Genomic DNA, 17,822 nt, shown 5'->3' with positions numbered 1-17,822 from the left:
AGTTAAACAAAAACATAATGGAAAACTGTGAAAGCAGACGTTCAATATTTTGGTCTCAACATAAACAAACAAGGTCTCTTTAGACGAAGGATTTTTGCCCTTCAATTATGAAGACTTCCTTCCCTCATCCAGAGAGAGTGGTAAGCTATTAAGACAGTACAGAAATGGATCCACAGGAAAGCTCTATAAGAAGATTCGTAAGTGTGCACTCGGATTAACACCACTCTGGCTCAAAGCACCGGCTCCTCCTACAGAGACGTGCCATTAAGACACTACAGGCTACTCTGAAGTCTGCACCCTTCCATGCATTACCACCATGTGCAGACAAGTGAAACTCAGGGGCTGACAGGCCATTCTCCTTCCTCCTTCACCTCCACAGTAAACTGCTGACCAGTCTTCCTAACTGTCTTTTAAAGACCAAATAACTACAAAGTCTTTTACTCAGTATGTCACAAAAAGAACCAAACAAAACGAACAAAAAAAATCCCACAAATGACACCTGTATCACCGTTGTAGAACACGTATTCAAATACTGGGACAGCAAACCCCATGTTGAATGAAAAATGGAAATGCAAAACTGCTATTTAGTACTGGAAGTTAGTGCTTACAAAGAGTAGCAGCAATTGTTTTGTAACTAAAGGCTCACAGTTGACTTCAAATAATGTAAGAGTCTGCTGTAACCAAACTTGGTCTTACGCCTGCAAGAGCTGGAGAGGGAGGGAAGGTTGAGCACTAGGGCAGGAACAAGCCTTTCAATGCAAGGTCATGAAACGATATTGCAACCCTAAATGATCACAACTTGAACCTCAAATCTTTCTTCTATCCACCCAGCACCAGGACTCTAGTCTTACTGTGAGCTATCATTCCACAGGAACACTCAACCAGTGCTCAAATTTTGAGAATTTTATAGAGAGAATGAAAAACAGTTTAAAAGACATTTGAGAGTTTAACAAAATGTGACCACCTCATTCTCAGTCTTAATCTGTGAATGCAAACTAGTACACAGTGTTCTGCCATCCAGCAAGGATTGCAGATGAATAATCAATGCTTTCAGATTTCTGTACATCCATTTTCTAGAGAAAACCTGAAAAGTTGCACTTCTAGTTGTGCACATGCTTAAAATGTGACAACACATTCCAATGAACGGAAAGTTACATCTCCTTTTCCTTGACTGGGAACTGGATTTCTACCCAAGTGATTCATTCCTGGCTTCACAAAAGATGCATCATCACCAGTGATCTCTGGAACAGAAGATTTAATATTCTTCTGGCCTGTCTGCACTACAGGAATTAACTACTTCATTCAAAATGAAGTAAACAAATACTGAAAATTTGAAGCTGATAGGACAGACAATGGCACAAATATCCTTATTAATGGTAAATAAGGCAAGAAACAACTCTGTGCTTGATATGCCAACCTACCCACCACATGGCCTTCAGAAAGGTGGCATAATAGCTCTTCTTCAATAAGGCTTTTGCCCAACAGAAAGTGTGGTGTGTGAGGCACCAGATTCATAATCAGAAAGCAGAATCTGTGTGTATTTTGCCTTAAAACTGAGCAAGGACAGGAAACAAGGTGCTTAAAAAAAGACCATGCAGGATGTGCTTATTCACAGGAGCACAAACCCTCAAGTCCCACAGGTTAAACTCACCCTGTGTGCCAGTCATATCCAAAAGCTGACCTGGGGGAATAATCACTTGGGTCACTCCTGGCTGGGCAGAAGGAATGACATGCAGCACCTGTCCATTTTCTGACTGGCTGGCAACAATCATCTGTAAGGCAGTCACAGAGAAGCATGAATGGCATTAGTTTGTATGGTGAGCATGCAGCATGACTGGGTTTGATTATTACCAGAACAGGAAATATTTTGCTTAGAATTAGGGCCTGTATATTTACTTGATTTTACAGAATAAAAAAACTGTCTCTTTATTGTCCATTTCTTAAAATCAATTTCCCCTTTTAAAATAGCCCTTTAATTAAGGAAAGAATAAAACTACACTACCTTACCCTATTCTACAATGAATTACACATTTATTTGAAACTTACAACACTATTATTAAAGCTATCAAACACCTGAAAGCCATTCATAGCTGGATTCACTGTAACCCCATTCATGGACTAGCAGAACTACTCATAACATAAAAATTTTGACCTTTACTCCTAAGAAACTGACCTCTATGGGCAGGGACTTAAAAAAAAATACAAATTAAATCATCTTGGATTCTGAAAAACTTAAACAACTCCTTATGGTATATTTACCCATAATTACAAAGGACTCTGGGTGAGAGAGTTAAGATTTTTACACAATAAATGTTACAAATTACAAAGCAACATTTTAAGAAAATTATTTGAGGGCTGGGGGAAATGTGAGATGTAATGACTTAGCTTACTGCTAATGTTCTGATTTCCCAAAAAAAACCAGAGTGACTTATCCAGGGAACACAGAGAAAACAGCAGCAGCAGAAGTACAATATCTTATCACGCTACAGCATCCAGGCTTGATACTGACAAAATACATCAGCTGTTGTTTAATAAAATTAGTAATGGCTGCAGACAGGATGTGCCTACCTGAAGAAGGGCAAGTGGAGCATGAACCACTGAAAAGCTCTACCTTGTTGCTAGAGATAAAGTCTGCATCAGCTGTTGCTACAACAAAGCACCACGTAAGAGAGTTCTTCAGAGAGCTCCCTCATCTGTGAACACAGCCCCAGCCCTGCCTGCAGACACACTCACCATGGGTGCACTGGGCCCTCCCAGGGGCTGCAGCTCACAGAGGGGCTGCCTGGGCTGCTCTGCCAGGTGGAATTCCTCTGCACAATGGGACCGTGGCTGGGGCGGCCGTGCCGGCACAGCCAGTGGTGGAGAACTGCCCGAGAGAGGGACTGTGATGGGCAGGGCTGTGGGAGAGTCACTCTGGCCAAACAACGGATCCCTGGAATCCATGCACGTTAGTTGCTTTCACAGAGGAAAAACAGTAAAATGTACTTTGAGTAGCAACCTCTATGAAGAAAAAAAACAAAACAAGAAAACAAGAAAGAGAAAAGAACATTTAAAACCAGTGTGCTATACAGTATACTCAGAAGGAACTCTTGTCCTTCTGATCAAGAGGCCAACACTAGCAGCTCTGCTGTTGTTCTCCATTTCCATGCTGAAAAAGTATTCATATTCCTGCTTCCTAGAATGAAGCCTCTCTACCAAGGCAAAAGAAAATCCCTTTTGCTCAAAATCTGCTTCCCAAAACCCCTATCACTTTAAAATGTCTCAAGTCTGCCCAGATACTGAGAAGACTTACACCAAAACCAAAACTGTAAAATATTCACCAACTTAATTTGACTGCAAAAGAAATCCCAAATACTATTCCACTTGGCCTTTCCATACGTGCATTTAGCTATGAAGAAAAAATCTCTACACACTTTTTACATTCGTTACCACCACAGAAACACAAGCAACACAACCTCCAATTCAAGGCCAAGAATGGTACAGCACAAGGCCAAGAACCAGATAAAATCTTTTAAAAATAGAGCTTATCCTCATCAAGTTTGCAGAACCAAAGTCTTAGAGTACCTCCCATTTTCATTAAATTTAAATGCATAGGCACAAATATTTGTCTTGTTGAAACTCTGACAACACAAACATTAAGCATGTAAAAATAATGGAAAAATAGGCAGTCCCTGTGTACAATAACATGTCAGACTGAATGCAAGAAGGGCTGCAATTTGTTTTATCTCTTGCAGCAACTGCACGAACAACTCTGTCGTTTTTGCGACTAAAATTAATACACTACAAATCAAAGAATGAGGAAAAATGTTTCTAAATTTTATATAAAAGTCAGATTTGATCTAAATAACTTCATCAAAAATTCTGCAGGTATAAATTTTCTGTGCTGAAACTGTCTGCTGTGAACTACACCAGAAAAGCACCAACAAACAAATGGCACTTGTTGTGTTAAAGACATTGGGCAGACACCATAAGCACACAAGTAAATCACTACCTCAGTGACATTTTATGTTAGAAGAACATTCTGCAGAAGAGCATTCATGCACAGAAATCTCCTTGAATAGAAATATCTGGCAATATCTGATAAAAAATACATGAAAGACTTCTCTCCCCCAATACCTACACACATCCTGTGTCCCTGGACTCTTTGTTGGTCACAGCAATGTGACCTAATTTTCACCTGTTCTGAACCTCTCCTACTCCAACACATGTTATAAAGTATTCTTTTTTTAAAGGGTTAACAAAATAAAACATGCATTTCTTCAGCACTGTAACAGGACATAATTACTGAAGGTTGTCATTACATGTAACATCTGGGTATGCATCAGTTCAAAACTGAATGGCACAGGAATCCAAGGGAAGGATGTACATTCTTAAAAGACATGATGTATTACTCTAAAGGCAAGAAAAGACCCCTGCACTGATGAAATAGCATATTTTAAACTCATCAGAGTGGATGTAAAGGAAGCATCTAAAAGGACAAAGCATTTGTACCTCACCTGAAAAACCTGATCGTTTGTTTCTGAGTCTTCTGTACCATTACAGCTGCCTATGAACAAATCGTTAGATCCTTCCACAGCAATGCCATTGTCAGCTCCACTTTCTTCCATTACAAGGTGACCTGAAAAGGTTATAAAAGTTCATTTTAGCCTTCTGCCAAGAGATTGCCACAGGTGTTGTCTTTAGGTCTTACAAATTTAGTGTTACAAGTTCTAATGCTGTTGCAAGATAACAGCTAAGTTCTCACGAGATCCTTGCCTCCTTATCACTTTATTACTCACTGCAGAAAAATTTCAGTGTGTTGCTCCAGTACAGCTTAGCCTTTTATATGAGACAATTTGCTTGATTTGTCATTGCATACACAGATACAAAACACACATACACCCTCCCATCATTTTCATCTGAATATCTCCAAAAGCACTGAACTACCACACACATCTAGAAAATACTTGATATTTAAGCACACGCCAGCAGTGCTTTATAAATACATTAGTCACCTTCTTACACAATCACCAGACTGAATTTGCATTATGCAACTCTGTCATGCAGACATCTTGAAGTAAATCAATTTGTTTTAAAGGCTTATAAGACAACATATAAATGAAATAAAATTACTATTGTTAGTCTACAGTAGTATGCTTTGGGCAGAAAAAACCACCAGATATGTGAAACAAAATTTGGCACTAATCATGTGATGAAATTCAAAAAGACAGAGCTCCCGGCATTTTAGAGATCTACCTCCTATCCCAAAGAAAGCTTCAAGATGCTCAGTTGCCCACTACAGCCCTTCAGGTAGACAGATAGTATTGGACAGTGAACTGTCACAGCCACATGATAATGCTCTCATGCACACAGCACACCCTTTAAAGCAGCGACCAATCCCAAATATTCACAAGCAACAGGACAAAACAACAACTAACTTGGTCCCTACCTAATGAGAGTATACATATACTAGACTACACACATAACATACCCAACTGAATAGAAGAAAACTTAGTCCTGACATTTGGGAGGAAGGAGGGGGAAGGGTGGTCAGGATTTTTCCCTTCAGTATTTATTTTAAAGACAGGCTGCATTACATTAGCACATGACTCCTACCAGCTGTATCTTCTTCACCACACCACGCAAATAAATTCCTCAAGATGGACCTTCTTGGCTGTGGTATTTCAACTGTTTACAGCTTTAGTAGGGAGACTGTAACAGGCTAGAGGGTAACTTCAAAAGAACTGTACAACTCTTAAAGCACAAATTTATTCTGCTTTGCAAAGGTATAAAGGACACGGGCAAAGTAAATCCACATCTCCTTGGCTTTTGAAGCTGAATAAAGCATCCTGCTGATACAAACAACATTGAGAAGTTAAGCTGCTCATATGCTCAATATATTAATACTTTAATCTAAAGCAGATTTATTTTTCCATTCAATTTTCAAGGGATGACACTCCAGACCAAGTTCCAAATGAAGTTACCTCATGTTCACCAAGTACTTTTGAGCTTCGGATCTGAGAACAACTATAAGATGTTTCAGTTAAAGTGTCTGAAGCATCTTAGCAGCAAATGAAAAAAAAACCCAGAACACTAGATTTCATCATCACTCAACCACTTCCTCTCAGTTTAAAGATGTAAAGAAGACACGACAGTTTTGCAAAAGCAGCACGTTTAGTTCTTTGAGATAAACCGAGTTTGTTCCAGAGATACTGATGACACTACTCTGAGCATGCAGGAACCCGACAACAGAACACAAGGACAGCTCTATGGGGACAGACCAACGACCCAAGCAGCCCAACATCCTGTATCTAACGATGATTAATAACAAAGCTCAGGAAAAAAAATCCAGCAGTATGGTAAATACACAGTGATATTTATCCAGCTTCCTTTCATAAGCAGCCCAGAAATACCTGAAGTTTCATATTTGTGTTTAAAATAATTCCTGTGGTACAATTTTGCCCCATGATTTTGTCTAATCACTGCTGTAACCCAGGCAAACCACTGGCATACACATCCCTTGGAAAATCGACTTCATAGTTTAACTATCCAGGTTTCATTAATCTAAGTCCTTGTGTGCAACCACAAACAATTATTATTTTTTGTCTTAAAGAAATATGCTTCTACAGAGGTGTACAAATACATACACAGTTAACAAATCTTACACTCATATAAATATTGCTAACCAATTCCTCAAACAGGAAAGTTAAATCCTGTACATTTATGTATAGGTATGGATGTTTTGTCATTAAATAACACATAAGTATCTCTTCATAAACACTAAGTGAGCACCACAAAAATTCCCACTGCTGTATTACACATTTAATAGTGGGCTGAATGAGAAATGTGGAAGTATAAAGCAGGAGCAAGAGCTGCATCCTCAGAGCACACAAGCAGCTCTCTATACCTCAGATTTAGCTTTAACACAACTCCACCCAAACCACTTTACAGGCTGCTTCCCGAGTAAAGCACTCAAGGGCCATTTCCAAATCATGGGTTAGCATATTTTAACGCCACAGGTCAACTTCCTTCACCCTGACTCCATTTGGGAAGAACTTTCCTCAAAATAAAGGGAAATCTATGGCCATTGTTGTCCTTGGTTCATCTCTACAAAGAGAGCAAGCAGGCACAGAAACTGCTAGCACAGGCGACCACAATAACCATCATGAGCACTCCATGCAGGGTGTTGGTTATACTTAACAGCACATACATACAGTTGAATGCTTCACCATCAATCTCTTTTGGGTCTTCTGTCAAATGTCTCAGAGGTTTTATAAGAAGACTTAAGATAATTGCACAGCTTACTACTATGAAAACGCACTCTCTGCAAGAGCTCCCTCTGAGGGCATTTCTCTACAACCATTCACAGTGGCACAAATTCACAAGGGCATGAATTACAGTAAAACATATCAGGGGGGAAATTAGGGCACACTGATACTCTCCAGTAAAGGAGTTACACTTTGCTAACTTGCACCAGGTTTGAGATGTAGCGTATCTCTATCATGGAAGAGGCAGGCAGATGCGGTTAAGAATACACAGAAGATGTGGGCACTCTCACTTAAAAGGTTTCTCAAGCCAGATTTTTCTAAACAACACAAATAACTGGAAAATGCACCTGTGTCAATTTCACTGACAAACAATGTTAGGTCTTTGAAGCACGCTTAAGAAATAGATGAGATTTCAGTCTCACGAAACAGCAACATTCAACACCCGCCCGTCCCAACAGCGGAGTCACCAAAACCGGAGTCACCACCCAGGGAAATCCCAACTGATCCCCTGAGGCCACGAAGGACTGTCAAACAGGTAGGAAAAAAAAAATGTGTGCACAACGCAAGCACAACAGCAGCTCCTCACACAAGCAGCCTTCTCCCGAAACACCAAACTCACTTACAGCTTCTTTTAAAGTCCACCGCGCGTTGGGTTTATTACTTCTAGTAGGCAGTTTATTGTGGGTGTGTCGCTTGACACGCAGAGAAACACAACCCGAGTGACTCCAAGCGGAGAGCGCCACTCCAGCGACCCTGGGCGCCACGCGGGGCACTGTCCCGCTCGGGCACAGCCGGGCAGCGCGGGCGGCCCCGCTCAGGAGCAGGCACAGGAGCCGCTCCAGCACCAGCGAGGGACTCCCGGAACGCGCCGCCCGCGCCCCAGCCCTGAGGAGCGCGGAGGACGCCTCAGCCCGCGCCCGTCGCGCCCGTCGGCACCACAGCCCCGCGGCGGAGGCGGCGGAACGCGCCGGCCGGGGCCGCGTCCCGGCGGCCGGGGGGGAAATGCCGGAGGCGCGTTACTCCACCTGCGCTCGGCTCCCGCAGCCGCGCCGCCATGCGCGCCTCCGCTCCGCGCACGCGCGCCCGCCCTCAGCGCGGAGCGGGGCGGGGGCGCGCGGGGGGCGCCGGGAAGGCGGCGGCGCGCGGCCTCTCGGGAGCGCGGCGGGCGCGCGGCACGCGGGCGGTGCGCGGTCCCGCGGGGGGCTCGGCCGGGGCGCGTCGCGACACGTGGTCGGTGCCGGTATCGGCGGCAGCGGCGGCGGCGGCGATGGCGCAGCTCACGGCGCGGTTCCGCACCGAGAACCGCAGGTGAGGGGGCCTCCCCTCCATCCCGGGCCGAGGGTGGGATCGGGAGCGGGTGGCGCAGTGGCGGTAACGGCGCGCTGTGCCCGCAGGTTCGCCGTGGAGGATGTGCCCTTCTCGGTGCCCGCGGCCTCGGAGACCACCGACCTCAGCCACCTCATCAACAAGCTGCTGGCGGCAGGGCACGGTAGGTCTCGCGGCGGGAGCGGCCCCTCGGAGCCCGGCGTCCCTCGTGTGCGGCCGGGCCGGGCCCGGCCCCGCGTGGGCTGTCACAGCCGGGCGGCACCCGCAGGCCCGCGGCGGGGACGGCGACAGCCCGAGCCGGCCCTGCCCCGCTGCTTTGGCCCGGCTGCCTATAGTAAGGCACTCCTGGAACTCGATCTGAAGCGCCGCGGCTACCGGGGCTGCCGGGCATTCCCAGGAGAAATGCTCCGAAGGCTGGAATACTGTGTGTGCCCGGCGCCACAGGCCAGGCTGCCACAGCAGATGGGAATGGAAGCGTTCCCAAAACCTGGCACGAGATCTAATGAAACCAAAGGTTTGGGTTTTATGACAGCCTTTAATAAAATGTCAGCCATTCTGTCAGTGCTGAAATGGGCTGACTGACTTGAAAGATTATCTGGGGAAAGGCACTTGTGCAATGTTGTTGGAAAATCCCATTTTCCATAAGAAACTGGGTCAGTGGTATCATACCCTGCTTCTTGAGGCTTTTGCAAGTTGCTTTTGACCCATGAAATTGCAAACAATCTGGAATAGAAAATGAACGCACAGTGCAGTGCTTCTGCCAAAATGCAGGGCCTTTGTCATTTATGCCATTACAAAGGGAGAAATATGAACCAAAAATTCTTAGGATTTTCCTACTGCTGCCACAAATACAGGGCTCTAGCTGGTGGTAACAAGTGGCAAGATCCATACAGAACAGTCAGGAAGCACCACTGGGGTTTGATTATGCATAGCTACAGAGAAAATATAGTAGGATGCAAACAGCTCTTTGAACCCCAACAGCAAATTTTCCTTCCTCTTAACTTAAATAATCCTGTGGAAGTAATGGGCTGCCCCCTTAAAACTGGGAGAAGAAAGCAAGGGGTTGAGTTTTTGGTTCTTGTTGTCATTTATTTTGGGCTTTTGGTCTTGTTTTGGGGAGGGTTATTTATGTTTGGGTCTTTTTTTAACCTCTTCCTGGCTCCGTTTTCCTGAACCAGTCTCAAAATGATGCCATTCATGATGGTATCAAATAAATAGTGACACCTGAACGTTGATTTTTCCCTGATTCGTTTCAGCGGATCACAAGTATGTGGAATTTGACTTCCTTATCAATGGCCAGTTCTTGCGATTGCCGTTGGTCACACACATGGAAATGGAAAATATTTCCACAGTAAGTCATACTCAGTTTCTCCCCGTCTAGGACAGTAGAACAGACTTAGCCAGTTTACTTCAATCTGATTTAGGTATTGCACTGTCAGCTAGGTAGATTTCCTTGTTCAGTTTTATTTCTTGTCTGACCACTTTTCGGGGAGAATTCCATGTATTTTTGAATCCATTATGAGTGTGGTTAGAGTGACTACAGACAGGACAGTGCAAGGAACATATTTATCCAATCTGTTGTCTGTATACAGTTCAGAGGGGAAATTCTTGTCTTACTCAGTTCATCATTAATATATATTTTTGTCTCTTATGGTGGGGGATAATGGGGAAGATTGCAACATTTTCTAGAGGTAATATTAAAGTGTTTTAGACACTTTAGTTTTGTACTAGTAAATATAGAAGAAGAGGAATGTAAGAAGAGTGAAATCACTTGGTTTTGCTTCCAGCTTGTTATTAATAGTAATTTGATAAAAATATGGAAAGCAATATAATTCACACCTTTTTTTCGAAATACTTTAGTTCTACTGATGCAACTTGGGTACCAAGACCTTTGCTCAATAAACTTGCATATTTGTACCACACTACAGTTAAATTTTACTGTTATTGATTAAAAAAACCACACTACATCACTAAATAAGTATTTTGTCTGTGAGCTCAGGAAGAAGTGGTGGAAATAGAGTATGTGGAGAAATACATGGCCCCTCAGCCAGAAGAATGCATCTTCCATGATGACTGGATCAGTTCTGTTCAAGCCACTGAAGAATGGTACCACACTAAGCTAATTCTAAGTTTTGTCTTGCTTATTCGTGCTCCTCCATGGTGTTAAATGGAGTGCTATTCTGCCTTTAATAATCCCTTGGCTGGGTTTTTCTCTCTTCTTTGCTTTGTTTCTTTTTCTTTTTTTTTTTGACCTGTCAAGTCAGTCAGCTACTTGCTTTTGTAAGCAGTTCACTGACAGTGACTTTAACACAGGTAGAAAACAGGTAGAGACGCTGAACATGAGATACTGCTTATACAAATGAACAAAAGAAATGCTGTTTAGTATCCTTTCTCTTAAAGGAAAGCAAGTTTTCTTCATCTCTCTTTTTTGCTTAAACCCATGACTTCCAATGTGACGCCCGTTAGCAACAAATAGAATAGCATACCTTTCTGCAGAGATTTTCCTTAAAAAAAGCCAGAGAGCCATAATTGTCTTTTTCTACTGTGTTTTCACATTCATTTTCCAATGAACTAGGTGATGTTCATATATTAAGTAGAGGTTTGAAAATGCTTTGAGAACCTCTGGCAACATACTACAAACAACAAATTCCGTTTTAAATTATGTAAATAATATAAGTCTCACCTACCAGAACATGCAGTACTCTCACTGCTTGTTTTTCTGGCCTGTACTCCTGGCCTCCCAGTTGCAAGGCTTTAATGAAGCTTTGCTCTGTAGCAAAAAGATTTTTTTATACTCTTTCAAGCTATTTTTTTAAAACAGCTATTGTGCTAATATTTTTCCAAGTTTCTGGTTGAGGCTTTATTTCATAAAAACATTTGTTGGTCTTAAAGACAATGATGCTTAAAATGCTGTACCCTGTAGGATATTAACTGGCTGCTACGATCAGACTGCTCGGATCTGGTCTGTGGAAGGAAAATCCGTCATGACAATAGCTGGGCATACAGAAGTGGTGAAGGACGTGGCATGGGTGAAGCAAGGTCAGTATATATAGCAGGGGAATAGTAGTAGGTTGATTTACTGGGGGAGAAATGCTGGCATTCCTTAACCACAAATATTTAATTGTCTAAATGTAATTATTTCAATCTCTGTCAGTGGTGTCAGAAATGAAGTCATGGTGTGCATAAAATGCTCCTTTAACAGTTAATGAATATAGTTACTTTAAGATGGTTGTTGTCTATCCACCTTGCAGTCTCCATTACAAATACTGGTGTATATAGTTACATTAATTGTACTTGCAGGGTAACATGATGTAGACTGAAACACATACGAGTTTCTGTCTATCTGCTGTTTCTTCTAGGATTAGAATAATTATTTATAAAGACTTTGGAAAGCTGAGCTGGGTGTGAGTGTAACTTTTTTCTACCTCAGATAGTTTATCATGCCTGTTACTCAGCGCTTCCATGGACCAAACTGTCCTGCTCTGGGAGTGGAACGTGGAGAAAAACAAAGTGAAAGCCCTTCACTGCTGCAGGGGACACGCTGGCAGTGTTGAGTCTGTGGCTGTTGATTGTACAAGAACCAAAGTGAGTGACTCCTCCTGGAAAGGAACCTTTGTGATTTGCGATTTAGCAGCCTGTACCTCAAAAATCCTCTTTTTGTCCCTGCATGGGTATTCATCATCATGATTTTATGACACACTGATAATTTTCCAGTCTTGTTTTAAGTGGTGGTTATTTAGGATTAGGAGTGTTAGATCAGTGCTAAGCTTTAGAATCACAGAATCATTTAGTTTGGAAAACAAGCTAAATTTTAAAGTATATTTTACTTTAAATGCATGCTAATTTTGTGCTATAATGAACTATTTTCAAATTTGACCTACATTTTTGCAGTGGTTGTGGGGGGAAAGAAATTTCCAGAGTACTTGGAAAAAGCAGGTGGTAAAGAGGTTCTTTCCCTTCACCCAGGAATTCAACATTTATGAGCACCAAAGGTGGAGTCAGTGCTCCCAGCTTGACTCAATATCAGACAGGTTAAAGTAAACCTTTTGGTGTTGAAGGAAATAGATATTTTGTAGATATTTTTCCTACAAAGAAAGTAAAAAGAATAATCTCTTCCAAGGTCTCTCTGGATCAACATTTGACAAAATGTTTCTGTTCATACAGTTCTGCAGTGGATCCTGGGATAAGATGTTAAAGATCTGGTCTGCAGGTAAGATGTAAGTTTGTAGGGCTATACATCACTGTGCTGAGTTACTGGTTTGGTTAATTACATGATTTTAGATCTGGTTATCACCTGCATGGTGGTTGTAGGCACCACAGATATGGGGATTTGCTTAATTACTTACATGGAGATGGAATTCAAAAACCTCTAGCTCAAGTCTGCCTGTCTTCTGTCAGTACCTACAGACGAAGAGGATGAAATGGAAGAAGCAGCTAACAGACCACGGAAAAAGCAGAAAACTGAACAGCTGGGACTAACAAGGGTAAGATGAACTCCAGGTTTCTCCAGGATTTTTGCTTAGAAGTGTAGCCACAATGAATAATTTCTCTTTGCTAAAGGTGACTTTAAAACTTCTGCTGGTATGTCTCAGGATAATCAGACATTTTCATTTGTTGAAATAATAGATTTTTTTGATGATAACTCACTCAAATCTGTCACCATTAAATTCTAGACTCCCCTGTCAACCCTCTCTGGCCACACAGAAGCCATCTCCTCTGTGCTGTGGTCAGATGCTGAAGAAATTTGCAGCGCATCGTGGGACCACACCATTAAACTCTGGGATGCTGAGACTGGAGATCTCAAATCAACTTTGGTGAGATCATTGTACTCTGTCTGTAGATTCAGCTGCAGTCCAGCTCAGAGAAAAAAAAAGCTGTGTAAAATAGTAGCTCCTCTCTTACAGTTATTATTTTCTTTACTGACAGACAGGAAACAAAGTGTTTAATTCTGTCTCCTACTCACCCCTGTGTCGACGTCTTGCATCAGGGAGCACTGACAGACATATCAGACTATGGGATCCTCGCAGCAAAGGTGAGCTAAAACATGCATGGTCTCAAAGATGTTCTTCAAAATCAGAACTTTGTCCTGTTGAGAGACATCTCACACACTTTTCTGGTCCCTCTGCTTGAAACCAGCCTTTTGGGGCTTTTATTAAATACAAAGATTACATCTATTTTCTGTATTCTGGTGCAAGACTTGTTTTAATTTCATACCTAATAATTTAGAAATCTAACTGGGCTTAGGTTTTCCTTTGTTTTTAAACTTACTAATAAATGTGCAACTGTGCAGTTGCAGAACGAAATTTTTTTTATAAGGTTCAGACTTAGGCTAGTCTGATAATCATTAAAGTGAAATAGTAGTCACTTAGACATGGTATTGTGTATCATAAACAGATGGAACTGTGGATATTATGACTGAGCCTATACCAGATTTATTTTCATAAACACATTTCATAGAATGGTGTGGGTTGGAAGGGACCTTAAAGATCATCTAGTTCCAACCCTCCTGCCCTGGGCAGGGCCTCCTTCCACTAGAGCAGATTGCTCAGAGCACCACCCAGCCTGGCCTTGAACACATCTTTGTTGTAGGCTCTGTTCAGGTACTGAAAGGCCACAAATAGTAAATAATGTTTACTTATTTAGCTTCTGTAAATCTAATCCAAAGTTCACTAGCATATTACATGTTGTTAATAAAAGCAATTTTTTTGGTTTGCTTTAAAAAAAAAAACAACTTTAAAAAGAAAGTTTAGTGACAAGAAAATACATTTTGAGGGGTTTGAGGTGGGTTTCTTTTTTGTTTGGTTGGGTTTGTTTCTTTGGGTTTTTTTCTTCCTCAGAACTTGTGAGGCTTACATTTTTGTTCACTTCAAATAAAGTTCACTAAACTTGAACTGCAATCACACTGGATTTTGTACACATCTTAAAAGCGCTGGTTTCAGCATCTGCTGATGTCTGTGTTTTTTCCTCTTTCTATTCAGATGGCTCCTTGGTTCTCCTGTCTCTGACTTCTCACACAGGCTGGGTGACATCTGTGAAGTGGTCACCTACCCACGAGCATCAGCTGATCTCTGGTTCTCTGGACAACATTGTAAAGCTTTGGGACACAAGGAGGTAAAATAAACCTGTGTTTCTTGCTGTTCAAAGGCATGTAAGCTTACAGGGTGAGCTACCCCTCATGAAATAGCAAAAGCAGTCAGAGACATTCATTGGAAACCCCTGTGGCATTTGTGAAAATCCCCTAGGTTTTCGAAGTCAACCATATAACAAAAGGAAGAAAAATACTTGTAGTCTACTAGAAGGCTGGAAAACACACACAGCTGAGCAGCATCTACATGTGGAAGAAGGAAATTATAACAAATTCTTCCTAACAACTGATTGAATTTCAGTCTCAAAGTTGTTTGCAAGCAGATGAAAAATGTTGCTGCTTTTCTCTTTGGGGATGTAGGAGAGGATAATACCAATGTGATCAGCTCTGGAGAAAGCAGAGGAGGCATCTCAGATGGTCGATGTCTGTACTCTCAAAGTGTTTATAACTGCTTGGCCACATCTGTTTGATAGCACTGTGATAGCATTTCTTCCTGGGACCAGTTGTTGCCTGTGATTGCTCATCTAACTTCAAACCTGTTTTTCACCAGTTGCAAAGCTCCTCTGTATGACTTGGCTGCTCATGAAGACAAGGTTTTGTGTGTGGACTGGACAGAAGCAGGGGTAAGAATCTGAAGAGCAAGTTACTCAATTTATATGCATGGTGTTTAAAAGGGAGCTAAAAGCAGTCATGGATTGTTTCCTTATGCTCAAAGCTAGAAGAGAACAGGCAGTTGTAGTTGTGCTGTCTGGGTGGTGTCACTTTATGTGTCCCCACACTCTGCAAAGGGCAGTGGTGGGAGCTGAAGCCCTGTAGCATTAACTGAGCATTATACTGATTTTCCAAACTAGGAGAGACAAGAACAGGCACTGCACCTTACTCAGAAAACACATGTTCCACGGTACTGCTGTCTGCCATTGGGACTAAAGCAGCAGCATGAAGAAACAGCTGGGGCATGACAGTCAGTACATGTAGAAGGGGGAAACTATATAATCGTCTACAGCAAGCTGTTCTGCTACTGTTGTGGTACACATGTATTTAAAATTACCAAAAAAACCCATTCTGTGAATGTTCAAGATTCTCAGTGTGGCCCCTGTTCTCAGTAAAAGTCAGGAAAAGCTTAAGCAACTTCCCTACAAAAATTTCACTTCTAATTTTTATAGGAGAGTAAGGGACAAAGTTGCTTCTGCACCTTGATTCTGGGTTTTAGTCATTCATTAACAGTTCATTATTCACTACTGCCTTTTAAAAAGGAAAGAAAAATTGAGTCCTTAACTTTTGTGTACTTACTTTGCTTGATTGTGATATTAATCCCAGTTTCCTTCTTTCATCAGTTGTTACTGAGTGGAGGAGCAGACAACAAACTGTATTGCTACAGATACCCAGCTACAGCCTCTGATGTTGGGGCATGAAAGTCAACAGCCAGAAGACTTTTTTTTTTAAAAAACAAAGATTTTTGCAGCAGTTGCTCTCTGTTAGCATCTCTACACAATCAACTTCTGAAGAAAGGAGGAGTTTGTTGCTCAGAGAGCTGTTTCTGGTTTTGTATTGGTAACCTGTATCCATATTTGTCACAGAAAAACAGCAAAGCCCAAATGGGATTAATGTGAAACAAAGCAAAGGTCATTTCCTCCCTTTTTGATGGCTTTGAATTAATGTCTTTTAAATGACTATTTGTATAGCCCTTTTAATAAGAACTAAACTGTTTGCTGATACTTACAGAAAAACTACTCACTGACTAAATTATTTTTTGAGTTTACCTGCTTTCCATTGGAAAAAAAAATAAAGCTTTTATCAACAGTTCCTTGGTTTAGTGTGTCATTTCAGATAAAAACGAGATTTCAGCTCTCCTCAGTCTGGCTGTTGGCAGTTATTATTTGGTCCTTAATTAATGAACCCAGGCTTCTTTCTAGGATGAAGACTTGGTATGTTTGCAGTGTAAATAGCACGATATAGAGGAACTTGACAGATTTACTGGCAGATGAAATATTCTGTATTTTAGTAGCTCATAAATTATGGCTGTAGATAATAAGAATGCCAGCCTTCTACCACAGTACTTGTTGTGTTGCAGTACAACTAATGTGGTGTCTTGGTCCTAAAAGCATGTTTGTAGAAACAAGTGATGGATCACAAACAGAATGCAGAAGAAGTAGTGATTTGTTCTTAGAAAGAGCAGATACAAAAAGTTGCAGTAGCTTTTAGGTTGATAGAGAGGATAAGAGCTACTCAAACATGCCCAGTTTCTCTGCTGGTGGTTTGGCTTTGAGTTCAGCATTGAAATGAAAAAGCTATTGCTGCCACTTGTTAGATGACATGTATGTGATGTTAAAGCAGCACACTGGTAAACTGCATGGAAACCACACTTGAATATCCTCACCAGTGTCCTGGCTTTCGATCAGTGTAAGACCTGTGCAGCACAAACAAGTCAAATGCTTAAATTAATAATTTTTCTTTGAAGAGTGAGAACTCTGACCTCCAGATTCATAATACAGATATATTATATATTATTATATATAGACTATATATATAATACATATATAGTTCTGAGTAAGGAGTTTTAAGAAATACCAAAGAGCAAAACTGATGAAAATGGCGAAGCACAGGGGAAAGATCTCCGATCCCTTTGTTCTGCAACTGATGTACTGCAACTAATAACTTACATGCATATGTCTAAAGATTCATGAATGCAAGATAAGTAACCTTAATATGGTTTTCTTGCCTTCCCAGAAAGATTTACAAAACAGTTTTTAAAAAGACCATGTCACTTGAAGTGTCAGCTTATCTTAGACTGGTATTATTTAGACTTAAGAAAACCCAGCTGGCATTAGTTGTTTCAGTTTCAAACGGTGAATCCATTAGATCTACTATCAGCTGTAATAAATACACAGATTGTATCTAAAAAAGTAGGTTTTGATGGACTACAGTTAAAAGCAGGAGCATTTTTGCACCCTCCTCTTGTTTGGAAAAGTACTGTGGCAAAAGAACAGACCAAGAAGGAACTAAGTAAACCATATTAACATGAAGTGATACCAGTGTAAGTACACCGTATTTTTGGAATATATCTGTATTACCACAGTCCATGAATTATCCTGAAACCAATGCTTTTTACATTTGGCTGACAGTTCTTTGGATAATCTATAATCCTAAATAAAACGTTTTAATGA

At 41.4% G+C, this 17,822-nt stretch overlaps 2 protein-coding genes across 16 annotated transcripts in view; one reads left to right on the top strand and one right to left on the bottom strand.

Annotated features, from left to right (window-relative positions):
• Positions 1-4,587, bottom strand: part of CARF (calcium responsive transcription factor) — a 35,351-nt gene extending 30,764 nt beyond the window's left edge. For 14 of the 15 annotated variants that reach the window (XM_069022191.1, XM_069022192.1, XM_069022184.1 and 11 more), the window contains exons 1-3: positions 4,497-4,587; positions 2,734-3,000; positions 1,652-1,772 (exon numbers count right to left, since the gene is read on the bottom strand). In XM_069022191.1, coding sequence (XP_068878292.1) covers positions 1,652-1,772; positions 2,734-2,943 — 331 coding nt within the window. In that variant the 5' untranslated portion in view covers positions 2,944-3,000; positions 4,497-4,587. Of the gene's footprint in view, positions 1-1,651; positions 1,773-2,733; positions 3,001-4,496 lie in introns of those variants that run through there. The other variant, XM_069022195.1, reaches the window with a different exon arrangement.
• A 3,817-nt stretch (positions 4,588-8,404) lies between these two features.
• On the top strand, positions 8,405-16,472 carry WDR12 (WD repeat domain 12). Its single transcript, XM_069022177.1, has 13 exons — positions 8,405-8,555; positions 8,642-8,736; positions 9,830-9,924; positions 10,573-10,679; positions 11,497-11,612; positions 12,004-12,158; positions 12,738-12,783; positions 12,972-13,057; positions 13,247-13,387; positions 13,500-13,605; positions 14,552-14,684; positions 15,209-15,281; positions 15,993-16,472. The coding sequence occupies exons 1-13, from the start codon at positions 8,515-8,517 to the stop codon at positions 16,068-16,070; spliced, it is 1,272 nt and encodes a 423-aa protein (XP_068878278.1). The 5' UTR covers positions 8,405-8,514; the 3' UTR covers positions 16,071-16,472.
• Positions 16,473-17,822: the final 1,350 nt, after the last annotated feature.

This window comes from Aphelocoma coerulescens, chromosome 7 (genome assembly GCF_041296385.1).
Source record: "Aphelocoma coerulescens isolate FSJ_1873_10779 chromosome 7, UR_Acoe_1.0, whole genome shotgun sequence".
In the NCBI taxonomy this organism is placed as follows: domain Eukaryota; kingdom Metazoa; phylum Chordata; class Aves; order Passeriformes; family Corvidae; genus Aphelocoma; species Aphelocoma coerulescens.
This window is presented reverse-complemented; position numbering and strand designations above follow the sequence as displayed.

Bases quoted from the DNA above. Each gene is read 5' to 3' on its own strand.
- WDR12 (XM_069022177.1), top strand. From the start codon at position 8,515: ATGGCGCAGCTCACGGCGCGGTTCCGCACCGAGAACCGCAG. The intron at 11,613-12,003 runs GTCAGTATATAT...TTTCTACCTCAG, and splicing joins CGTGGCATGGGTGAAGCAAG to ATAGTTTATCATGCCTGTTA. The intron at 12,784-12,971 runs GTAAGATGTAAG...GTCTTCTGTCAG, and splicing joins GTTAAAGATCTGGTCTGCAG to TACCTACAGACGAAGAGGAT.